This window comes from Pristis pectinata, chromosome 6 (assembly GCF_009764475.1).
Source record: "Pristis pectinata isolate sPriPec2 chromosome 6, sPriPec2.1.pri, whole genome shotgun sequence".
Classification (NCBI taxonomy): domain Eukaryota; kingdom Metazoa; phylum Chordata; class Chondrichthyes; order Rhinopristiformes; family Pristidae; genus Pristis; species Pristis pectinata.
In genome coordinates, this window is record NC_067410.1 from 3368514 (window position 1) to 3395156 (window position 26643).

Sequence of the window (26643 nt, forward strand, 5' to 3'; positions counted from 1 at the left end):
GGGACCCAGGAGTACATGTTTCCCTGAAAGTGGTGTTGCAGGTAGACAGGGTGGTGAAGAAGGCGTTTGGCACACTGGACTTCATCAGTCAGGGCACTGAGTATCGACGTTGGGACGTTATGTTACAGTTATACAAGACGTTGTTGAAGCCACACTTGGAGTATTGTGTTCAGTGTTGGTCACCCTGCTATAGGAAAGATGCCATCAAGCTGGAAAAAGTGCAGAGAAGATTTACGAGGATGTTGCCAGGACTTGAGGACTACGCTATGGAGAGAGGTTGAGCATGTTCAAAGTGGCTGCGCAGGTTGACTCTGTGGTTAAGAAGGCATATGGTGTATTGTCCTTCATCTATCGGGGAATTGAATTTAGGAGCCGAGAGGTATTGTTGCAGCTATATCGGTCCCTGGTCAGACCCCACTTGGAGTATTGTGCTCAGTTCTGGTCGCCTCACTACAGGAAAGATGTGGAAGCCATAAGAAAGGGTGCAGAGGAGATTTACAAGGATGCTGCCTGGAATGCGGAGCATGCCTTATGAAAGCAGGCTGAGGGAACTCGGCCTTTTCTCCTTGGAGAGATGGAGGATGAGGGGGGACCTGATAGAGGTGTATAAGATGATGAGAGGTATTGATTGGGTAGATAGTCAGAGGCTTTTCCCCAGGGCTGAATTGGTGGCCACAAGAGGACATAGGTTTAAGGTGCTGGGGAGTAGATATAAAGGAGATGTCAGGGGTAAGTTTTTTACTCAGAGAGTGGTGAGTGTGTGGAATGGGCTGCTGGCAACGGTGGTGGGGACGGATACGATAGGGTCTTTTAAGAGACTGTTAGATAGGTACATGGAGCTGAAAAAAATAGAGGGCTATGGGTAAGCCTAGTAATTTCTAGGGTAGGGACATGTTCGGCACAGCTTTGTGGGCTGAAGGGCCTGAATTGTGCTGTAATTGTTCTATGTTGGGACTTTATTCATTGGAGCATAGGAGAATGAGGGGTGATCTTACAGAGGTGTATAAAACCATGAGGGGCATAGATAGGGTGAATGCACACCGTCTTTTTCAAAGGGTTGGGGAGTCAAGCAGTAGAGGACAAAGGTTTAGGGTGAGAGGGGAGAGATTTAATAGGAACCTGAGGGGCAACTTTTTCACCCAGAGGGTGGTCAGTATATGGAATGAGCCGCCAGAGGAAGTGGTTGAGGCAGGTACATTAACAACATTTAAGAGGTACTTGGACAGGTATGTGGACAGGAAAGGTTTGGAGGGATCTAGGCCAAATGCGGACAAATGGGGCTAGTTTAGATGGGAATCTTGGTTGGCATGGACTAGTTGGGCTGAAGGGCCTGTTTCCATGATGTATGACTCTTATTAGGTGGAGAAAAGATACCTCAATAGTCGAGTTAATAATTTGTAGATTTTCTTTTATTTATGCAGTGGCATCATTTGATACAACTTCACTTTGTTTATTATGAAAACTGATTCTTAAAAACCCGAATTGTACAACATTTCAGTGCAGTTCCTTTTGACCTCTGACCTGAGTGAACTTGGCACAAGGAGCGATGTGAGGTGGTGCACGAGAGTAGTGTAGGAATCCTGAGAGTCCCTACAGGTCCCCCTTTGATCCATAAGTCCCAATGCATGCCTCAAATTGGAAGGAAAAATGAAACCCTTGAATCGTGACAGTTTAAGTACAGATAGCACCAGGTCTCTCACATCACCACAGGGCACTGGGGAGTGGGGGTGGTGTGTCTGCCCAGAGGTAGCCCTAGTTCCTCAATGGATGGGTTAGGGGACACAATGCATGAAGCCACGTGTCCAGGGGATGGGTGACCAGCTTGGGGCAGTGAGACAACCAGAACACGGCAAAGGGACTGGCTGGGACTCCAAGGCAGGGAGAGTGGGCTGGTGCAGACAGCTGGGTTGAGGACCTTTTCTTGAAGGGGGTGGGGGGGCTGGTACCAGGAAAGATAATGGAGACACAGGAGACGGCAGACGCTGGAATACAGAGCAACACACAATCTGCTGGAGGAACTCAGCGGGTGGAGCAGTGTCTGTGGGGTCCCCATGCAGGGTTTGGATTCGAATTGTCGTCAATTCCTTCCCCCACCATAGATATTGCTGGAGGAAAGATTATGGATTTGGCAGTAAGGTTGGAGCAAATAGACTAAATAAGTTTGGGTGAAAGAGTTACCAGGATGTGAAGAACTCTTCAGAGGTCTTTAGTGTAAAACATCAAACAGCAAACAAAACAAAGTCAGTGGTTACAGATCACTGAGTGTGAATGTCCACAGCGGAAGTCACAGGAACATTTGCTGATTATTGCCTGAGGAATGGAGGTGTGTGAGGCATTGTTGCAGAAAGAGTCAGACAAAACTTCAGGCAAGAACTGGTTGTTTGGGCATTTCACTCAAGGTAACAGCGGCAGGCTACCCTGGCATCTCAGTGCATGTCAATGACCAATAATGTGTACACTCAATCCACAACTAAATGTGTTCAGGATTTAACAATCATCGGCATTCATAGGATAACATAGATGGCAGACAAGGTTGAGAACAGCACCTCATCTCTCTCTCTCAGCCAGGCGCCTTCCAGCCTTCCTGACTTTATATCGAGTTTAACAATTTCAGATCGTGACTCCTGCTTTTCCGATCTGTATCCCCTCTGGACCGATCTCGTTTCTGTACTCACCCCATGACCAACCCCTCTGGCTTTTTACCATCAACCCTCCTCAATCAACTTTTCCTGACTTCTACCCCATCACAGACATTCCCATTTACCCTCTCTCCCCCTTTCCTGCATCTATACTTGTTTAAGGCTTGCTTTAACCTCCTTTGTTGGTGTTATCTCTGTTTGTCCCTCCCAGGACACTCCCTGACCTGTTGGACAGTCCCTGCATTCTATCTGCATGTCCCATTACCACTTTACAGACCCTGTACAAGCAGTGGGGTTTGGCCATTGGCTGAGATTATGATCGAGTTGCCTTGCCTCTGCCTGTCTAGCTGATATGCTATCACCAATCACCAGCCAGAATGTTAAATGTCTACAGCGGACAGCACCTGTGAACTATGTACCCAGCTGGCAATGAAAACCAACCCAAGAGGAAATAATAGTGCTTTTTAAAACATAAGAGATCTTTCAGCAATCAAAAGGGATTAATTTTAATTTTATTCCTTCAGAAACGGTTAAGCCCACCCCAGAATCGAGCTTTAAGGCAAGGAGACTTTAAAGGACCGTTTTAAACCCAGTCCCGCCTCTCAGTATTCCTCCCGCGAAAATAAACACTTTTAAGATTGAATCATCTTTTTCTGTGGGTCGAATAAGTATCTCTTAAAGGCTAAGCTTATGGTTATGGGCTGTGTGTCGCTCTTCTCTTCATCCAATTTCGCTGGGTCGCCCTTTGACCCCTTGGGTTTTTTCTTGCTGGTCAGTGCGAGCTGCTGTTTGGTCTCCGGACTTAGCCCATCTGTAGAGAAAGAACAGGCATCGTCAGGTTACAGAGTGGGAGAAACAGGCCCTTTGGCCCATCACGTCCATGCCGCCCATTGTACCTGCCTACGTTAGTCCTATTTACCTGCATCAGGTCCGAGGCCTTCTACACCTTGGCGATTGTCTCAATGCTTCTTAATTATTGTCAAACATCTGTCTCCACCATCTTCTCAGGCAGTGTGTTCCAGACTGTGTGGAAAAATTCCCCCTCAGATCCCTTCTGTGGAGGAACAGAGGGATCTTGGGTCCATGGCCATAGATCCCTCAAGGTTGCCGCGCAGGTCGATAGGGTTGTTAAGAAGGCGTATGGAGCGTTGGCCTTCATTAGTCGGGGTATTGAGTTCAAGAGCTGCGAGGTGATGTTGCAGCTCTATAGAACTCTGGTTAGACCACACTTGGAGTATTGTGTTCAGTTCTGGTCGCCCTATTATAGGAAGGATGTGGAAGCTTTAGAGAGGGTGCAGAGGAGATTTACCAGGATGTTGCCTGGAATGGAGCGCATGTCTTATGAGAATAGGTTGAGTGAGCTGGGGCTTTTCTCTTTGGAGAGAAGGAGGATGAGAGGTGACTTGATAGAGGTGTACAAGATGATAAGAGGCATAGATCGAGTGGACAGTCAGAGACTTTTTCCCAGGGCGACAATGGCTAACACAAAGGGACATAATTTTAAGGTGATTGGAGGAAGGTATAAGGGGGATGTCAGGGGTAAGTTTTTTACACAGAGAGTGGTGGGTGTGTGGAACGCACTGCCGGTGGAGGTTGTGGGGGCAGATACATTAGGGACATTTAAGAGACTCTTAGATAGACGCGTGAATGATAGAAAAATAGGGGGTGATGTGGGAGGGAAGGGTTAGATAGATCTTAGAGCAGGATAAAATGTCAGCACAACATTGTGGGCCAAAGGGCCTGTACTGTGCTGTAGTGTTCTCTGTTCTATGTAAACCTCTTACCACTCACCTTAAACCTGTGTTTTCTTGTTTTAGACACCCCGACTGTAGGAAAATGATTTTTACCCTCTGTCCCCCTCATAACTTTATCAACCTCTATCACCCCTCTGCCTCCTCCACTCCAGGGAAACAAACCCAGCCTCCCCAATCTCTCCTTATAACTATAATGCTCCAATCCAGCCAACATCCTGGTGAATCTATTATTGTTATCACTGTTTATTATTGGTTTATTGTTGTCACATGTACTGAGATACAGTGAAAAGTTTTTGTTTGCGTGCTATCCAGACGGATCATTCCACACTTAAGTACATCGAGGTAGTACAAAGGGAAAACAGAAAGCAGAATATAGTGTTGCAGTTACAGAGAAAGTGCAGTGCAGGCAGACAATAAGGTGCAAGGGCCATGACGAGGTAGATTAAGAGATCAAGTGATCTTTTAGTGTATGAGGTCTGTTCAATAGTCTTATAACAGCAGGATAGAAGCTGTCCTGGTGGTACGTGCTCTCAGGCTTTTGTATCTTCTGCCCGATGAGACGGGGGGAGAAGAGAGAATTCACACATCCTTCCTATATCGTGGTGATCAAAACTGCACACAGTACCAAGTGTGGCCTAGACAATGTTTTGTAAAGTTGTGACATGTCATCCCAGCTCTAATGTTCCATGACACGGTTAAAGGCGAGCAGGCCATGTGCCTCTTTCAGCTTGCACACCTATACTTGGCATCGTTCTGCTGTTCTGCGCTCGTCACTGTATTTATTGTTGTACTTATCATTACCATGTATATTGTTTACTCTGTGAGCTCCCCATGAGCGAGGAATCTCATTGCATCCTGGTGCATATGACAATAAGCGAATCTAGAACATAGAACAGTACAGCACAGGAACAGGCCCTTCAGCCCACGACGTCATGCCGAACTAATGAAACTAGTCATTAACCAACTAACTAAATTAATCCCTTCTGCCTACATATTATCCATATCCCTCATTCTCTGTACATTCATATGCCTATCTAAGAGTCTCTTAAACACCTCTATCGTATCTGCCTCCACCACCACCCCTGGCAGCGCATCCCAGGCACCCTGTGTAAAAAAACCTGCCCCGCACATCTCCTTTGAAATTACCCCCTCTCACCCAATGCATGCCCTCTTGTGTTAAGACATTCCGACCCTGGGAAAAAGATACCAGCTGTCTATTCTATCTATGCCTCCCATAATCTTCTATCAGGAGTTGAAGTAACAGAATCTGAGTCTGAATCTTTAAGAATTTGTCATTAAAAACCTTGTCTTTTTGCCAGAGCAATAAGCTGTGAAAGGGTTAACAGGTCTACCTTCAAACACTGCTCCTGTATTTCTGTGGAATTCAACCAACAGACACTGTGGCATTGCTCGCATTGTAACAGGCACTGGCAGGGCCTGGGGATAATGTGGCACAAGGCACACCATCGCCACAGGGAAGAAGTGAGAGACGGGAGGGCAGATATGCAGGCAGACAAGGCCCCTGTAGGTATTCTGAATATGTGCACTCACACCTTATCTCGAAACACCAAATCAGATAACTGGTTCTGCCCCCATGACCAAAACAGATTGCTATAGGGTGGGCTGCCATCATGAATCTGACCAATGGTGAAGGGATTCCATCAAAAAAGACCCTGGTGCCTGGAGGTCTACAGATTAGTGCAACTTCATCACTGACTGCTCGGCATGTGAAAATCGTGGCAGACAGAACTCCACCTAATCTCACAGCCACATCTACCTACCTCTGTGGATTTCTCTGGTTACGCAAAACATGCTCCCTTTCACTTTAAGGGGAATTGGGAAAACAGGTCAAAATATTCCCTTGATCACAGTAAACAAGGAACATGCATTAACAGGGCAGAAAATGGGAGAACATTTCTCTGTATTTCTGTACTAATTTCCAGCATCGGTAATAGGCAATGGGATCTATATTTAAAGCTCTTGAACATTAGCCTGACTTAACCCTTTCTGGATTAAAGGTCAATTGTCAGCAAGAGAGGCAGCTGACTCCACTTAAGTGAAATGGACTCAGTTTCTCAAGGGATCCTTGACAACTTACTAACGCGTAATCACAAGTAGTTTATTGAACAGTTTGCTTCAGAATTTATTAGCCTAAAATTAGTAGCTGAAGGCATTCTCTGGACAGCAATTCATACTATGGATGCCACGTATATGATCTGAAGGGCTTTCATTTTAAAATTTTAGTTCTGCTTCAGTTTGGGAGTGTTTTTCTGATTTTTTTTTCACACAGAGAGTGGTGGGTATGGGGAAGGAACTGCCAGAGGAAGTGGTAGAGGCGGGTACAATTACAATATTTAAAAGGCATTTGGACAGGTCATAGAGTCATAGAGCAATACAGCACGGATACAGGCCCTTCGGCCCAACCAGTCCATGCCAACCACGGTGCCCACCCAGCTAGTCCCAATTTTCTGCGTTCGGCCCTTATCCCTCCAAGCCCCACCCCTCCATGTACCTATCCAAGTGCTTCTTAAATGATACTATTGTACCTGCCTCACCCACTTCCTCTGGCAGCTCGTTCCATCTACTCACCACCCTCTGCGTGAAAAAGTTGCCCCTCAGGTCCCTTTTAAGTCTTTCCCCCTCTCACCCTAAATCTATGCCCCCTAGTTTTGGACTCCCCTACCCTGGGGAAAGGACTGTTACCGTCCACCTTATCGATGCCTCTCATAATTTTAAACACTCCTATAAGGTCGCCCCTCATTCTCCTACGTTCCAAGGAATAAAGACCTCTCCTGGCCAACCTCTCCCTCTAACTCAGGCCCTTGAGTCCTGGCAATATCCTCGTAAATCTTCTATGCGCTCTTTCTAGTTTAATCACTTTTCTATAATAAGATTTCTTTATTAGTCACATGTACATCAAAACACATAGTGAAATGCATATTTTGCGTGGTGTTCCGAGGGCAGCCTGAAAGTGTCGCCACGCTTCCGGCATCAACATAGCATGCCCACAACTTCCTAACCCATACGTCTTTGGAATGTGGGAGGAAACCGGAGCACCCGGAGGAAACCCACGCAGACACGGGGAGAACGTACAATCTCCTTACAGACAGCGGCCAGACTTGAACCTGGGTCACTGGCACTGTAATAGTGTTATGCTAACTGCTACACTACCGTGCCTGCCAAAACCGTACACAGAACTCCAAGTACGGCCTCACCAATAACTTATACAACTGCAACATAATGTCCCAACTCCAGTACTCAGTGCCCTGGCTGATAAAGGCCAGTGTGCTAAATGCCTCTTTCACCACCCTGTCTACCTGTGATGCCACTTTCAGTGAGCTATGCAATTGGACTCCTAGGTCCCTCTGTTCCATTACACTCCCTAGTGCCCTACCATTCATAGTACAAATGTATATAGATAGGAAAGGTTTCGAAGGATGTGGGCCAAATGCAGGTAAATGGGACAGGCTCAGGTGGGCAACTTGGTCGGCATGGACAAGTTGGGCCGAAGGGCCTGTTTCCGTCCTGTATAACTCTGTGACTCGTGCATGAGCCAAAACTGCAACAAAATCGGATATTTTACGTTACTACAAAGAGATGCATTGACTTTCTATTTCTATATGGAAATCATGGACAACAACAGTACAACTACATTCAAGGTCATATTAAAATTAATACCGATCACGAACCAAACACCCTCCAAGCAAATGGGATTGTTCGGTAGTGTATGGGAGCATTTAAAAGCCACATGTGACATTCCTGTAGTAAAATGAATGGGTAAGAGAGATAACAAGTTGGTTCAAGTAGCAAGAACGGAGTTCTCTTGTCCCTCACTTTCTCCGCATTCAATAGATCTACCACTGCCTAAAGCAACTTGTTCTTCCTCTTTCCCAGTTCTGATGAATGACCCCAGACCCAAAACGGTAACTGTTTTGCTTTCCGCAGATGCTGCCTGACCTGAGCATTTTTTCTTTTTATTTCAGACTTTCAGCATCTGCCGTTTTGCTTTAATTTGGCAAATTGGTTTATTATTGCCACATGTACCGAGGTACAGTGAAAAACTTTGTCTTGCATACCGTCCATACAGATCATTTCATCACATCAGTGCATTGAGGTACGTTTAAGAGGTGCTTAGACACATGAAGAGGCAGAAAATGGAGGGACATGGACCATGTGCAGGCAGATAGGATTAGTTTATATAGGCACAGACTTGGTGGACTGAAGGGCCTGTTCCTGTGCTGTACTATGTTCTATGATCCTTTACTGGTGACTTCTGAAACCCCTGATGATACCAGGGAGAATGAGGTCACAGAAAAACCAATAAAGAGGAATAAAATTACGTGAGGGAAGAATTGTACAGATCTAGTTCAGAAACCTTGAATGCGCCTCAGAAATGGTTGTGTGACAAACTGCAATGGGACGAATGGTGCTCTATGATTCCCAGGACATGACTGAGAGAGGAGAGAGGAACAGATGACTGAAACGCTTTTGGTTTTCTCTCTCTCCCACAACAGTGCGGTTGAACTGCACTTTCCTTTTCTCAGCACTGCGTGTGTTGCTGAAGCGCCATCCAGTCGCCAGCTTATTTGCATTCTTGCTTTTGTGCAATGCTGACTCACCTGAAGAGACAAGGTGCTGGCCTCTGCTCGGAAGCCTCCGGATCGCTGCAGGGAGATAAGGCAGCAACCACAGTCGCTGGCAGCGTGATCACTGGCAATCGACGCGGCTGATCTTAACAACAATGCCCGAACTGGCGGCAGACTAGATTACAGCAGGCAAAATACCCGCAGCCTAAACAAAGCAGGCTGAGGGTGCCGAGGATGCCTGCAAGCTCTTGCTTTGTGCTCAGCCCTTATTTCGATATGGCCTGCATGTAAACAGTGGGGACAAGCAACAAGGGCGTCTGATTCAACCCATGAGACAAACCTTCAAAACAAAAGCTATCCACAGATGCCTGCTAGCTCCCCATCTATTGGCAGAGCACCAAGTATGCTCTGACTCCAGAATTCTTTTTTAACGTATAATTAAGCAGGAAGCAAGCCATTCAGCTGAGTCGAGCCAGACTGACATTTCTATTGCGCCATAGTTTCTCCCTGTACCAGCATTTCCTCCACTCCTTTCTCCCTCCTCTTTCTTCAGCTTCTTTTTCAAAGCACCTTTGTCTCTATTACTCCTTTGATGGCACATTGGCACAGCGGGTAGAGGTGCTGCCTCTCAGGTGTAGAGACCCGGATTCGATCCTGACCCTGGGCGCCGTCTGGGTGCAGTTTGCACGTTCTCCCTGTGACCGTGTGGATTGCCCCCGGGTGCTCCGGTTTCCTCCCACATCCCAAAGACATGCGGTTCGGTGGGCTAATTGGCCGCTGTAAATTACCCCCAGTGTGTGGGTGAGGGGCAGAATCTGGGGAGAGTTGATGGGAATGTGGGGAGAATAAAATGGGTCAGGGTAGGGATTAGTTTTAAAATGAATGCACGACAATGGGCTGAAGGGCCTGTTTCTGTGCTGTATCTCTTTATGACTCTAAATATGGTGACAACTCTATATCTATGGCCCTTTATTTTTCCCTTCCCTGCTCAAACATCATTGGAATTGGCTAACTTCCACAAGCTGCCCTTGGTAATGAACAGGATCTGTTTTTACAGAAGTCCATAAGTGGATTTTGTCCATAAGTTAGAAAATACACAAAATTCACTCAATCCGGTAACCATACCTCCACAGCATTGTAATGAACGGCATCAAAAGCACACAAGACTGATAAGAAAGAACAATTATTAAAAGTGGAGAGAGAGAGAGTGAGAGAGTGTGTGAGAGATTGAGAGAGAGTGAGAGAGAGAGAGAGAGAACAAACTAGTTCTGCCATTTGTACGACTGAATGTACGTCGGATACGTTGGACTTTTGAATGTAATAATATTCTGGGAGCTCGCTCGTATGTATGGGTGTCCATAGGTCAAGCATTCGTCACCTGGGGACAACCTGTACATCTATTTCATAATTTTAATGACCTCCTTTATCAGGCCACCCCTCAGTCTTTCTTAGAAACATAGAAAACCTACAGCACAATTCAGGCCCTTCGGCCCACAAAGCTGTGCCGAACATGTCCCTACCTTAGAAATTACTAGGCTTACCCATAGCCCTCTATTTTTCTCAGCTCCATGTACCTCTCCAACAGTCTCTCAAAAGACCCTATCGTATCCGCCTCCACCACCGTTGCCGGCAGCCCATTCCACACACTCACCACTCTCTGAGTAAAAAACTTACCCCTGACATCTCCTCTATACCTACTCCCCAGGAAGAACAATAACAGTCTGTTCAATTATCCCTGACACTTAAGTGCAATGTTTTTTTTCTTTTTCCAAAGGTGATTATAGGATCACATTAATACAATATTACTGTACGTCACGATACACACTATTTACAGTTTCAAATTAGAACATGGTCATTGCTATCCAGAACACACTCGAGCCCCTGTGGTGCCCACCGGTCATGGAAAGCCCCCACTGTACCCGTGGATACCGTGTGCTCCTTCTCCAGAGACACACGGGCACGGACGTAACTCGGGAAGAGGGGGCGGGCAATCGACTGGGGCAGAACCCTCGACTGCCCGCTGCCTGGACCCACGCGTGGCCACCTCGGTCAGGCCCAGGGGCAAACCCACCAGGAGATCCCCCGACCAACACCCCCAGACCCCCTCCGCACATGGTGACTGAAGATCAGGACTGTGGGGCTGAAGTGCAACCAGAACCTGAGCAGCAGCCCCTTCAGATACTCAGATAAAGGCTGCAGCCTCTCAGAGTCCGTATGTACATGATACACCATCTCCTCCTGGCCGCAGAAATCACAGGCGGCTGGGGAGTCCGTAAACCGACTTAAGAATCTGTTGCACGGTACTGCTCTCTGCAATACTTTCCACCCCATTGAGTGCAATGTTTAACTCAGAGTAACACCAAAGCTGGTTTGCATTGGCTCTTTCACCTTAAATTGATCAGGACTGGCTGAACCAGAGCAAAAGATTGCGGGATCTTAAATTACTCTCAATGCAAATGCCCTGACCTTATGGGTGGAGCTAAGAAATAGCAAGGGTAAAACGACAATAGTAGGAGTTATATATAGGCCCCCTAATAGCAGTCAGGAAGTGGACTATAAGTTGCAGTTAGAAATAGAAAACGCGTGTCAGAGTGACAATGTTAAGATAATTATGGGAGATTTTAACATGAAGGTGGACTAGGAAATCTAGCAAGGCAGTAGATCTCAGGAGAGCGGGTTTGTGGAATGTCTACGGGACAGCTTTTTGGAGCAACTTGTTGATGAGGCCACCAGGGGATCAGCTGCTTTGGATTGGGTGCTGTGTAACGAACCAGAGGTGATTAGGGAACTAAAGGTAAATGAACCATTAGGAACCAGTGATCACAATGTGATTGAGTTCAGTTTCAAATTTGAGAAGGAGAAGCTGATAACTGGTGTATCGATATTTCAGTGGAACAAAGGAGATGACAGTGGTATGAGAGGGGAGCTGGCCCAAATTGATTGGAAGAGTAAGCTAGCTGGAGGGACGGCGGAGCAGAAATGGATGGAATTTCTACAAGAAGTAAGGAAAATGCAGGATAGATATATTCCAAGAAAAGAGGTTTTGAATGGAAAAAAGGCACAAATGTGGATAACGAGAGAGGTGAAGGCTAAAATAAAAGCAAAAGGGAGGGCATACAAGGAAGCAAAAATTAGTGGGAAAACAGAAGACTCAGAAACTTTTAAAAACCTGCAGAAAGAAACTAAGAAGGTCATTAGGAAAGAAAAGATGAATTATGAAAGGAAGTTGGTAGATAACATTCGAAAAGATACTAAGAGTTTTTTAAAATATATAAAGAGTAAAAGACATGGGTTGATATAGGACCGATCGATAACGGCGCGGGAGAGATTATAATGGATGATAAAGAGGTGGCAGAGGAACTAAATGAGTATTTTGCATCGGTCTTCACTGTGGAGGACATCAGCAATATACCAGATAGGGGTCTCAAGGAATGGAACTGAGTTCCGTTAAGATTATTAGAGAGAAGGTGCTAGGAAAGCTAAATAGACTAAAGACTGATAAGTCTCCCGGACCAGATGAGGTGCATCCCCGGGTTCTGAAAGAGGTGGCTTTAGAGATAGTGGAGGCACTGGTGATAATTTTCCAGGAATCGATAGACTCCAGCATGGTTCCGGAGGACTGGAGGGTCGCAAATGTAGTTCCGCTGTATAAGAAAGGTGGGAGGCAGCATAAAGGAAATTACAGACCTATTAGTCTGACGTCGGTGGTGGGAAAGTTATTAGAATCGATCCTCAAGGATGAGGTTATGGAATACCTAGAGGTGCAAGGCAAGATAGGTCCAAGCCAACATGGTTTCGTGAAGGGAAGATCCTGTCTGGCCAACCTATTGGAGTTTTTTGAAGAAATCTCAGGTAGGGTGGATAAGGGAGAGGTGGTAGATGTTGTGTATTTAGACTTTCAAAAGGCCTTCGACAAGGTGCCGCACAAGAGACTGATTAATGAGATGAGAGGTCATGGAATTACAGGTAGGACATTGGAATGGGTGGAGCATTGGCTGGTTGGCAGAAAGCAAAGGGTGGGAATAAAAGGATCCTGTTCTGGTTGGCTACCGGTTACTAGTGGTGTTCCGCAGGGGTCGGTGTTGGGTCCACTTCTTTTTACCTTGTACATTAACAATTTGGATGATGGAGTAAATGGTTTTGTGGCTAAGTTTGCGGATGACACCAAGATAGGTGGAGGAATAGAGAGTATTGAGGAGACAGGAATGTTGCAGAGGGACCTAGATAGTTTAGGAGAATGGGCAAGGAAATGGCAGATGAGATTCAATGTTGAGAAATGTGCAGTTGTACACTTTGGAAACAAATAAACGGGCAGATTATTATCTAAAAGGGGATAAAGTTCAAAGTACAGAAGTACAAAGGGACTTGGGGGTACTCGAGCAGGATACCCTAAAGGTTAACCACCAGGTCAGATCGGTGGTAAGGAAAGTGAATGCTATGTTGGCATTCATTTCGAGAGGTATAGTGTATAAAAGCAAGGAAGTGTTGATGAGGCTCTACGGGGCACTAGTGAGGCCTCATTTGGAATACTGTGTACAGTTTTGGGCCCCATATCTTAGGAAGGATGTGCTGATGTTGGAGAGGGTTCAGAGGAGATTTACGAGGATGATTTCCGGAATGAAAGGGCTTACGTATGATGAGCGTTTGTCGGCTCTTGGACTGTACTCACTGGAGTACAGAAGAATGAGAGGGGACCTCATAGAAACATTTAAAATGTTGAAAGGACCGGACAGAGTAGATGTGGCCAAGCTGTTTTCCTTGGTGGGTGAGTCCAGGACCAGAGGGCACAATCTTAGAATTAGAGGGTACAGTTTTAAAGCAGAGATGAGGAGAAATTTCTTTAGTCAGGGGGTAGTGAATTTATGGAATTCCTTGCCACGTACAGCAGTGGAGGCTAGATCATTTGAGGTGTTTAAGGAGGAGATAGATAGATATCTAATTAGTCAAGGTATCAAAGGATATGGAAATAAGGCCGGAAATTGGGGTTAGAATAGTTTTGTTTTGCGCTCATGGAGTAGACATTCCCCCTCATTTCTTTTCCCCCTTTTCTTTGAAGCAGACTCGATGGGCCGAATGGCCTACTTCTGCTCCCTTGTCTTGTGATCTTATGACTGAATTAGCCACTCTTGGGAATTTCTGCAAAAAATGCAAGCCTTTGAGGAGACTCTAAAATTTAATTTTTTTGGTGCTAAGGAAATTAATAGGCACAGCTTAAAAGGTTTTGACTATAATTTAACGTTTACAAAGAACCTGACCATTGTAACCCAATGTAACTATTAACTGGTCTGCAAGGTGTTTTAAAGAAAGAATAGATTCCTCACTGGTGCTGGATTGACACTGTGATTGAAATGTTAATTTTTGGTGATAATTTCATTTTTTGCTGCATTTGTCAAACTGCACCAAGTAACCACTTAAATAGGGTATACTTTTAAACTTTTTAAAAAAACTTTAAACTTTATTTATATAGTATGGTGCTGTAATAGCGTTACACTAACTGCTACGCTACATAGAACATAGAATACTACAGCACAGTACAGGCCCTTCAGCCCAAAATGTTGTGCCGACATTTTATCCTGCTCTAAGGTCTGTCTAACCCTTCCCTCCCACATCGCCCCCCCCCCCATGTCTCTATCATTCAGAGATAAGATAAGAGACAAGATATCTTTATTAGTCACATGTACATCGAAACACACAGTGAAATGCATCTTTTACGTAGAGTGTTCTGGGGGCAGCTCGCAAGTGTCGCCACACTTCCGGCACCAACATAACATGCACACAACATCCCAACCCATACGGTTTTGGAACATGGGAGGAAACCGGAGCATCTGGAGGAAACCCACGCAGACACGGAGAGAACGTACAAACTCCTTACAGACAGTGGCTGGAATTGAACCCGGGTCGCTGGCACTGTAATAGCGTTACGTTAACCGCTACACTACCATCCCTGCCCCTTAAATTCATGTGTCTACCTCAGAGTCTCTTAAATGTCCCTAATGTATCTGCTCCCACAACCTCTGCAGGTAGTGCATTCCACGCACCCACCACTCTCTGTGTAAAAACCTTACCCGACATCCCCCTTATACCTTCCTCCATTCACCTTCAAATTATGTCCCCTCATGTTAGCCATTGTCGCCCTGGGAAAAAGTCTCTGACTGTCCAACTGTAAAACTGGTTAATGTAAAACTAAACATATAAAAGAATAAAATGTCTTAAGACACTGTGACTGGATGCAAAATCAGCTTGCTGGTCGGATTCAGATGGTGGTAGTGGAGGGTTGTTTTGAGATTGATCTGCAACCCATGGTGCGTACAGGGAATGGTTGTGTGTCCTTTACTGTTCATCATAAGTATTAACAATTTGGAAGAAAATTAGGTGGCATGAGTAGTAAGTTTGCAGGTGACACCAAAATTGGTGGCATAATGGACAGTGAAGAAGGTTATCTAACAGGATCTGGATGAATTGGGGTAGTGGGCCAAGGAATGGCTGATGGAATTTAACTCGGACAAGTGCATTTTGGTCAGTTAAACCAGGGCAGGACCTATGCAGTAACTGGAAGGGCCCTGGAAACTGTTACAGAACAGAGAGACCCAGGGGTACAAGGTCATAGTTCCCTGAAAGTGGTGACACAGGTATACAGTGGGGAAGAAGGCATTGAGTATAAGAATATATGGTGTGCATTGAGTATAGGAGTTGTTACAGTTGTACAAATTGTTGGTTAGGCCGCACTTGAAGTATTGTGTGCAGACCCTGCTATAGGAAGGATGTGGTTAAGCCAGGGAGGGTGGAGAAAAAATTCACAGGAATCTTGCCTGGACTGGGAGGTCTGTAAGGAGAGACTGGATGTTATGTTATAATTAGCTATAAGTTATAGGGAGAGACTGGATAGGCTGAGACTGTTTTCCCTGGAGCGAAGGAGGCTGAGGGGTGACCTTATAAAATTATGTGGGGAATAAATAGGATAGACTGTCAGTCTCTTTCCCAGGGCAGGGGAGCCTAAAACTAGAGGGCATAGATTTATGATGAGATGGAAAAGAGTTAAAGGGGATCTGAGGGGCAACTTTTTCCACAGGGAGGGTGGTGGGTGTATGGAATGAGCTGCCATGGTAGAGGCGGGGACAATAATAACATTTAAAAGACATTTTGGTCAGGTACATGGATAGCAAACGTTTAGAGAGATACAGGCCCAATACAGGTAAATTGGATTACAGTAGATAGGAATCTTGGCAGGAACGAGTTGGGCCGAAGGGCCTGTTTGCGTGCTGTATCTCTATGAATCTATAATTGCTTTGTGCCACGGCATAGTTTGTATCTGGTGGATATGCAAGTGAACTTAAGCATTAACCTTAGAGGGAAATGTTGCTTACAATTTCACATAATGTTGGTGCAATTTGCTGACTGCAGCCAAAATGAGAGAACAAAGAAATAAAGAGTAGAATTCAAGTGCAATGCATACACATTGGTGACAGGTGATACCCTGGGCAGGGAGAACTCCTCTGTTCATTAGAGATAAGAGTCATAGAATCATACAGAAAGGAAATAGGCCTTTCGGCCCAACTCATTCACACCGGCAAGTGGGCAGTCACCTGTATTAATCCATTGTCCATAGTCCTCCATGCCCAGGTAATTCAAGTGCTCACCTAGATACTTAAATGCTGTCAGTGACCCGGCTTCTATAACCATCTCAGGCAGTGCATTCCAGATACTCACCGCTCTCTGGGTAAAGAAGGTTCCCTTTGTATCCTTTCCAAATCTCTTCCCCCTTATCCTAAATCTGTGTGTCCTCTAGTTCTATCTCCCTCTTATGTTTCCTGCAGTCCACGCTATCTATACCTCTAATAATTTTATAGACCTCAGTCATGTCCCCTCTTAACCTTCTCTGCTCCAGGGAGAACAGAGCTAGCCCCTCCATGCCAGGCAACTTCTGGTGAATCTCCTCTGCACCCTCTCCAGCGCTGTCACATCCTTCCTGTAGGATGGTGAACAGAACTGCACACAGTGCTCCAGCTGAGGTCTTACTAAGTTGAAGCTTAACCTCCCTATAAGCAGCCAGCATAATCAAAGACCACTCCCACCCTGGACATTCTCTCTTCTTCCCCCCTCCCCCCAATCAGGCAGAAGATACAAAAGCCTGAAAGCACGTATCACTAGGGACAGGTTCTATACAGCTATGATTAGACTATTGAATGGTTCTCTAGTACGATAAGATGGACTCTTGACCTCACAATCTACCTCGTTATGACCTTGCACCTTATTGTCTGCCTGCACTGCACTTTCTCTGTAACTGTAACACTTTATTCTGTATTCTGTTATTGTTTCCCCTTGTACTGCCTCAATGCACTGTTATAATGAATTAATCTGTATGAATGGTATGCGAGACAAGTTCTTCACTGTACCTCAGTACGTGTGACAATAATAAACCAATTTACCAATTTATTCGATGTCCCAATATTCCTCTATACACCTAGAGAAGCTTCAAAACTGGACAGAACATGGAGCATTAAGGAAAAGACTGGGGGAAACAGTGTTGGGGTGTAAATTTGGGATCAGAACTGGAAACAGAAAGGGAAGATTGGGAGAAATATTTTCCTTCAAGGATCGACCTTAAATAAAATTTAAGTGACATGTGACTAAAGTCAATTCAATCACAACCTTTCAGAAGCAATAATGAAGAGCTGTAGGACAATGGAGTAAAATGAAACAACTTTGATGTGAAACTTTAATTCTGCACCTCAGAGAGCGGTGGATGCTGAGTCCTGTACATTTAAGGCTGTTATAACCTTATTACTCAGGAACTGTCCAGCTCTCTTCTGGGAGAGAAATAAATGAATCTAGCTTTGTCTATCAGATCCTAATCCATTAGAATTGGCAGCACTTGCTCCTTTGGATCTTCTAGAAAGTTACAATTGTCTGAGGGGTTCAGAGGGGAAATTCCAGAGCATTTCTCAAGCCTTGCGTTAAAATTTGGTTGTGTGAGAAGACATCAGAAATAGCCAGATATCATGTGTAGGGCAACTTGATGGATTGGCAGTTTAATCTTGCTCAACTTTTTTGTAAGTTTGTATATAATCACAGCCAGAACGTATGGGGGCTCAGATCCCATAAACATCTAATTGAAGCTTTCAAGGTGATGAATAAAAATGAGCAAGTTAATCAACAAAAATTGTTCTTTATATTGAAAAATTCAATGAACGTAGGCAGGCATGGTAGCGTAGCGGTTAGCGTAACGCTATTACAGCGCCAGCGACCTGGGTTCAATTCCCACCGCTGTCTGTAAGCAGTTTGTACGTTCTCCTCGTGTCTGTGTGGGTTTCCTCCGGGTGCTCTGGTTTCCTCCCACATTCCAAAGACATACAGGTCAGGAGTTTGTGGGCAGGTAGGTGGAGCTGAGTCCACGGCCAAATCAGCCATGATCTTATTGATGGCCGACTCCTGCTCCTATTTCTTATGTTCTGAAATTATCTGTATGGATGGCTTGCAAAACAGTTATAAATAATAAACCAGCACCAATTCCAATTCCATAGTGAGAGCTAAAGCCTTGAACTTGTGGGGGCTTTTCATGATCCCAGGATGTCCCAGCAATCTATAGCCAATGACTCAAGTTTTTCTTAAGTGTAGAAATTGTTGTAATGCAGGAAACATGGCAGCCACCTTATTCACAGCACTCTCCCAAAAGCAGCTCCATATAGTATATCGACCAGGTAGGTCTACTTTAGTGATTGGTCAGGACACTGAGGAGATTTTGTCAGATATTGGAGAGATCTTCAATTCTGCTGCCAAGCCTTCTATAACCATCAGAGAACGAAGAAAGGGTTTTAGGCGATTGTATCATTTAAAAAAAAAGCAGTTCTGGTGGAAGCAGATATGATAGTGGCGTTTAAGAGGCTGTTAGAGACATGAATATGCAGGGAGTGGAGGGATACGGATTGTGTGCAGGCAGAAGGGATTTGGCTTAGAACATGGAACACAGAACACTACAGCACAGTTCAGGCCCTTTGGCCCACAATGTGCCGACATCTTATCCTTCTCTAAGATCTATCTAACTCTTCCCTCCCACATGTTTAATTCAGCATCGTGCTTGGCGCAGACATGGTGGGCCGGAAGGCCTGTTCCTGTGCTGTACTGTTCAATGTTCTGACAGTGTAATATTCTTTGGACAGTCAGCCTACATTCCGTGCTCATGTTTCCAGCATGGGACTCGAATCCACAATCTTCTGAGTCAGCCACAAGTGAGCCCCTGGGGAGCAGAGCTCAATAAGGTTGCATCATTGCTCTACTCCAATATGTCAATGCAATCCACACAGGAATCTTTCTTTTCCTGTACACCTTCCATCATTTTCCAATAACTGTGTCCACTGAAATAATTACATGCATGATAGTGACCTCCATGAAAATTTACATGACCCTTCTCCAGTATAAAGTCTGGTCACTACGACCATGAACACATTGACTGAAGAGCTATTGAGATGATCCCTCAGGCTCAAACTTGGGTAACTTAAACCAGTGCAAGCTCCACAAACAAAGCCTAAATAGTTCTGTCCATATGGTACTCAGGGAGTGCTGAATGGTTCTTCAGATGAGATGTCAAGACATGGGCCAGTTCTGCTGCACTAATGGTCCAAACTGACTTTATATTCCTAGGGGCTATCTCAGGATGAGTAGCTGCCTTGATCAACAGTCTTCCCTATTTAATAACAGCTTGCACTGACATTTAATGTGGTGAAGTTTAAGGTGCTTCTCAGGAACATTACTAAACAAAATTTGTCAGGAAGAGGAGATATTAGGGCAGATTAGTGGAATCTCACAGGCTCCCCTCCCTCATCTCTCCTCTCCCACCATAAGATATAGGAGCAGAATTAGGCCATTCGGCAAATCGAGTCTGCTCCACCATTCAGTCAAGGCTGATTTTTTCAACCCCATTCTCCTGCCTTTTCCCTGTAACCCGTAACCCCCTGACCAAAACCTATCAATCTCTGCCTTAAATACACTCAATGACTTGGCCTCCACAACCATCTGTGGCAATGAATTCCATAGATTCTCCACCCTCTGGAGAAGAAATTCCTCCTCATCTCAGTTTTAAAGAGACATCCCTTTATTCTGAGGTTGTGCCCTTAGATCCCAGACTCTCCTACTGATGGAAACATCCTCTCCACGTCCACTCTATCCAGGCCTTTCAGTATCCTCTAGGTTTCAATGAGGTCCCCCTTCATTCTTCTGAACTCCATCGTACAGGCCCAGAGACATTAAATGCTCCTCATACGTTAAGCCTTTTATTCCTGGGATCATTCTTGTGAACCTCCTCTGGACCCTCTCCAGGGCCAGCACATCTTTCCTTAGATACGGAGCCCAAGATTGCTCACAATGTTCCAAATGTGGTCTGACCATCACCTTATAAAGCCTCAGCAGTACATCCTTGCTTTACTCCGAGACCATGTCTGGAGATGTCAGGGGCATTACTTTCTGCCCACACCTGATCCTGCCTTTCCGAGACACATTGCTTGCCATATCCCAACACTTTCAAAAGCTTCCTGTTTTGATGTTCCATTGTCTCAACTCCCTGAAGTCACACTTGGATGAATTACATGAAAGGAATTATGTAGTTCCACTTGACACTCTTCACGTTGTAGAAAACTTCATGTGCGCATTTTCTGATAAAAACTGAGAACAAAACAAGAAGTATACATGTAGGGAAGTCACAACAAGCGTCAAGGAAGTAAATTGCAAGGAAGTATTGTCCTTCATCAATCGTGGACTTGAGTTTAGGAGCCGAGAGGTAATGTTGCAGCTATTAAAGGACACTGGTCAGACCCCACTTGGAGTACTGTGCTCATTTCTGGTCGCCTCACTACAGGAAGGATGTGGAAGACATAGAGAGGGTGCAGAGGAGACTTACATGGATGCTGCCTGGATTGGGGAGCATGCCTTATGAAAGCAGGTTGAGGGAACTCAGCCTTTTCTCCTTGGAGCGACGGAGGATGAGGGGGGACCTGACAGAGGTATATAAGATGATGAGAGGCATTGATTGGGTAGATAGTCAGAGGCTTTTCCCCAGGGCTGAAATGGTGGCCACGTGGACATAGGTTTAAGGTGCTGGGGAGTAGGTTATAGAGGAGATGTCAGGGGTAAGTTTTTTACTCAGAGAGTGGTGAGTGCGTGGAATGGGCTGCCGGCAACGGTGGTGGAGGCAGACACGATAGAGTCTTTTAAGAGACTTTTGAATAGGTACATGGAGCTGACAAAGATAGGGGGCTATGGGTAAGCCTAGTAATTTCTAAGGTAGGGGCATGTTCGGCACAGCTTTGTGGGCCGAAGGGCCTGAATTGTGCTGTAGGTTTTCTATTAGAAACATAGAAAACCTACAAAAGCACAGGAACATTAGAGAGGCAGAGAGGTTTAGGGAGGCAATTCTAGAATTTAGGAACTTGGCAGCTAAAAGGCAAAGCTGCCAGTGGTTGAGTGATTAAATTCTGAGATGCACTGGTGGTCAGAATTGGTATTTGTATTGGTATTCGTTTATTATTATCACATGTACCGAGATACAGTAAAAAGCTTTTGTTTGCGTGCCCTCCAGAAAGATCATTCCATACGTAAATTACATTGAGGGATTAAAAAGAAAACAGAATGCAGAATAAAGTGTTACAGCTACAGAGAAAGTGCAGTGCAGGCAGACAATAAGGTGCAAGGCCATGACGAGGTAGATTGGGAGATCAAGAGTCCACCTTTTAGTGTATAAGAGATCCATTCAAGAGTCTGATACTCCTCAGAAGGCTAAGGAAATTTGGCACGTCCCCAATGACCCTTACCAATTTTCACAGATGTGCTACAGAAAGCATCATATCCAGATGCATCACAGCTTGGTACGGCAACTGCTTTGCCCGAGACCGCAAGAAACTGCAGGGAGTTGTGAACACAGCTCAGCACATCACGCAAACCAGCCTCCCCTCCATTGACTCCGTTTACACTTCCCACTGCCTCAAGAAAGCAGCCAACATAATCAAAGACCCTTCCTCTCTCAGACATTCTCTCTTTTCCCCACTCCTGTCAGGCAGAAGATCCAGGAGCCTGAGAGCACGTATACCACCAGACTCAACGACAGCATTTAATTGGGAAAAGTGCTAAGATTTTGAAGACTTGTAGGAGGTTTGGGTGAGGGGTGAGGTTGTGGAGGAATCTGAAAACATGATGAGAATTTTAACAATGAGGTATTGCAGAACTGGGAATTTACCATAGGTCAAGAAGCACAGAGTCATGAATGAATGGTGCAGGCTAGGATGTGGGCAGGAAAGTTTTGCATGACAGGATGTTAAAAACAATTGTCACTTGTTGCAACAGTACAGAATTTAGGTGAGACCACACCTAAGGTTCTGTATCCAGTTTTGGTCTCTGCAAAAATGAAAAACTACTTTTTGTTTTCGAGGCTGTGCAACACCGATTCTACAGTGATTTCTTCAAAGAAGGGCTTGTTCTATAAAGTGAGATCAAGTAGCATAGACTTACACTTTTAGGCATTTAGAAGAATAAAAAGTGATTTCATTGAAACATATAAGATTCTGAAGGGACACAACTAAGGAACTGTCTCAAGATAAAGGGTTGGTAGTTTAGGATAGTGAAGAGAAGGATTTTTTTCACTCAGATGAGAAGCTTTGAATTCTCTCCCTCAGAGGACACTCAGAATTTTGGATGCAAAAGGGATCCGAGGATATGAGAATCAGGCAGAAAAATGGCATTGAGGTAGAAGATCAGAATGAACAGGACTAAGATAGCCTGAATCCTCATCCTTAACCATACAAAGGTAGATGGAACCAGTTATTCATAGAATCATAGAACAGTACAGCACAATACAGGCCCTTTGGCCCACAATGTTGTGCCGAACTTTAAACCTCACTTAAGACTATCTAACCCCTTCCTCCCACATATCCCTCTATTTTAAATTCCTCCATATGCTCATCTAGCAATCTCTTGAATTTGACCAATGTACCTGCCTCCACCAACACCCTAGGCAGCGCATTCCATGCCCCAACCACTCTCTGGGTAAAAAACCTTCCTCTGATATCTCCCTTGATCTTCCCACCCATTACTTTAAAGCCATGCCCTCTTGTATCCACTCTATATATTCCTCAATATTTTGTACACCTCTATCATGTCTCCTCTCATCCTCCTTCTCTCCAAAAAGTAAAGCCCTAGCTCCCTTAGTCTCTCCTCATAATGCATACTCTCTAAACCAGGCAGCATCCTGGTAAATGTCCTCTGCACCCCTTCCAACGCTTCCACATCCTTCCTATAATGAGGCGACCAGAACTGGACACAGTACTCTAAGTGTGGCCTAACCAGAGTTTTGTAGAGCTGCATCATTACCTCGCGGCTCTTAAACTCGATCCCCCTTGGCTGCATGCAAAATGGTTCAACAGGACTGCATTTAAAACAACAAACAAGAAGCTGGAGGAACTTAGCGGGTCAGAGGGAAATGGACAGTCAACGATTTGGGTCGAGATCCTTCATCTGACCAGAGATGTCAACTGTCCATTTCGCTCCATAAATGCTGCCTGACTGGCTGAGTTTTTCCAGCGTCTTGTTTGTTGCTCCAGATTCCAGCATCTGCAGACTCTTGTGTCTGCATTTGAAGCAATCTATCACAACGCTTAGACATCAGTAACATCAGCCAAAGTGTTAGCCTTAGATGTTAATTAATGACTGGTTCAAAGTTATTGAGTCCTGCATTTACTTTGCGCAGAAGTCTCTCTGAATCACACAGTTTGAGGCAAAGTGGAAGCAGGTTCTCTCATAATGTTTAATATTTAGGTGAGCACTTTAATTGGTAAATTGGTTTATTATTGTCACATGCACCGAGGTGCAGTGAAAAACTTTGTTTTGCATGCCATCCATACAGATTATTTCATTACACAGTGTATTGAGGTAGTACAGGGGAAAACAATAACAGAATGCAGAATGAAGTGTTCCAGATACAGAGAAAGTGCAGCGCAGGCAGACAATAAGGTGCAAGGGCATAACGAGGTAGATTGTGAGGTCAAGAGTCCATTTTATCGTACTAGGGGACCGTCCTAGAAACGCCAGTGTATCCAGGTAACAGATGGGCACTTGATGGTTGGCATAGACACAATGGGCTGAATGGCCTGTTTCTGTGCTACATGACTATAAACCTGTACTTTCTCATTCAGTAGGACAGACTGTCTGTGAATAATATTTCATACTTGCCACCAGCTAAATGTGTTATGCCAAATGGCAGTTCTAAGCTTTACAGATGCAGGGAGGTGAAATCGTTTTAGATTTCAATGGGAGCAGAAGCAGCTGATGTGTGACTTGGAGGAATTGTTTAATTTTGCAGCTACTCTGTTTGACCTCGGGTCCCCGGCACTTCATGTTGTTAGACGTGGAATTAAATCCAGTCTCATCGGCCTCAACAACTTCCCCTTCCCTGCATTAACAATGCTGTAATCTAATTGATCCACCCTTTAATATCCTTATTTTCCTTCCCTTCTTGCTTTATCTCTGTTTTGCTTTTTCAAATCGAGCCTCCGACAGTTTACAAAAGCAGTAAGAAATTCTGAGCACAGTGCAGGTCACACCGGGGAGAGGTCGGTGAACAGGGCCCAGGGAGAGGTGGGTGAACAGGGCCCAGGGAGAGGTGGGTGAACAGGGCCCAGGGTGAACAGGGCCCAGGGAGAGGTGGGTGAACAGGGCCCAGGGAGAGGTGGGTGAACAGGGCCCAGGGAGAGGTGGGTGAACAGGGCCCAGGGAGAGTTGGGTGAACAGGGCCCAGGGAGAGGTCAGGGAATGGACACCAGGGAGAAGATGGGCAGTGGAGCCTCGGGAAAGGATGGAATCCCTACCCCAGTAAGAGAATGGGAAGTGGAGAGGGTTAACGAGCAGGGGGCAGTTGGGGGGGGGGGGGGGTCATCACACTGGGGCCCAGTGGCGGGGAGGGGGAGAGATCATCACGTGGGGTCCAGTGGTGGAGGGGTCACTGTGTCACTGTGTGAGGTTCCAGTGAGGAGCGGGTCACTGTGTGAGGTTCCAGTGGAGGGGGGGTGGGAAGGTGGGGGGGATAATGAGGTTAACAAGCAGGGTCCAATAGGGGCGGGTCACTGTGTGGGAGCCTGGTTAGGGAGGGGTCATTTTACGGGGGACCAGTTGGGGGAGGGGGTTAGTTGTCGAGGAGGACCCTGGATGGGGCGGGGGCTTGTCGAGGGAGGGGCAGTGTTATCCAGTAGGGGGGTTATCGAGGGGGGAGGACAGTGAGGTTATCGGGGGGGGCACTTATCAAGGGTGGGCAGTGAGAAGTTATTGAGGGGGGAGTGGGGGCATTATCGAGGGGGCAGTAAGTAGTTCTCTAGGGTAGGGGACCCAGTGAGTTATCGGGGGGGCACTGTTATCAAGGGGGGGCAGTGAAAAGTTATTGAGGAGGCAATGAGGTTATTGAAGGGGGGCAATGAAGAGTTATCGAGGGGTACAGTGAGGAGTTATTGAGGGGAGGTACAGTGAGGAGTTATCGAGGGGAGGGGCAGTGAGGAGTTATCGAGGGAGGGGCAGTGACAAGTTATCGTGGGGGTGAGTAAGAAGTTATTGAGGGGAGGGGCCGTGAGAAGTTATCGAGTGAGGGAGTGAGGTTATCGAGGGGGGAGTGAAGTGTTATCGAGGGGGGAGTGAGGTGTTATCGAGGGGGAGTGAGAGGCTTTCGAGGGGGGCAGTGAGGTGTTAAGGAGGGGGGGAGTAAGGTGTTATCGAGGGGGGAGTGAGATGTTATCGAGGGGCAGTGAGGGGTTATTGAGGGGGAGTGAGATGTTATCGAGGGGAGGGGCAGTGAGGGGTTATCGAGCGGGGCCACTGTGGGACCTGACAACAGCATCAGTGTGAACCAGGACGGTTGGAACTCTTTGGTTTCAGAGACCCCCCTGTTGTTCTGTCACTCACCGAGTTCCCGGATGTCCTGCTACCCTCACCAATTCCAGTTGCAATTCCATTGAGCTCTGCTGGTACGATGTTACAAGCCAAAGGGTGCATGAGGGTGTCTAACCGGGGAGGTTGAGGGTGTAAATCGATGGCCGCCTCTACAACTTCCCCTCCTCCTGCAACATCCAGACCATTACCTTCCCAGTTAAAGAAACTGTGTTTTCAGGTAAATAGAACACAAACACTGGGCCCAGTTAAATCCAGGTGCAGTGAAAATCTAACTGTGAAGAAGCAGGGATATACTTACAACAATATGCCCTTTTATAGGTGAAAGGGGAGCATGAGGAAAAAAGGGGAAGAGATATTTGGTAGAAATGTGCACTGTGAGGCCAGGATCCATTAACACAGCAATTACAGGCACTCTGAGCTGTTTGGAAACGGCTTCATTCCCACTGAATAGCTGCAGACCCATTCATTGCTGGACGGAGGCATTCGCCGAGTCTGCCCTTCTACATGAAAGTGACGCCAGCAATTGGAAGTAATTTGCTGAACTGTTTGAAGATTAAATTAATCATGGCACCAACAAACAGCACTTGGGAAACAGTTTTTGTTTTTCTGCATTCTTTGCTGATTACCCAAAATGAAAGCAAGATACAAAACGTGCTCTTGGTACTGGAAGTTTGACAGCAACAAACGCTCCCATACTCACTGCTTTGTTTGTAATTACTTAATACTTGAAAAGACTGAGTCAGATTTTTT

General features: G+C 45.7%; 1 protein-coding gene across 1 annotated transcript in view; it reads right to left on the reverse strand.

Moving 5' to 3' along the window:
• Nucleotides 1-3134: 3134 nt before the first annotated feature.
• Nucleotides 3135-26643, reverse strand: part of eefsec (eukaryotic elongation factor, selenocysteine-tRNA-specific) — a 407191-nt gene continuing 383682 nt past the window's right edge. The window contains exon 7 of the mRNA XM_052017507.1: nt 3135-3450. Coding sequence (XP_051873467.1) covers nt 3272-3450 — 179 coding nt within the window. The 3' untranslated portion in view covers nt 3135-3271. The remainder of the gene's footprint in view (nt 3451-26643) is intronic.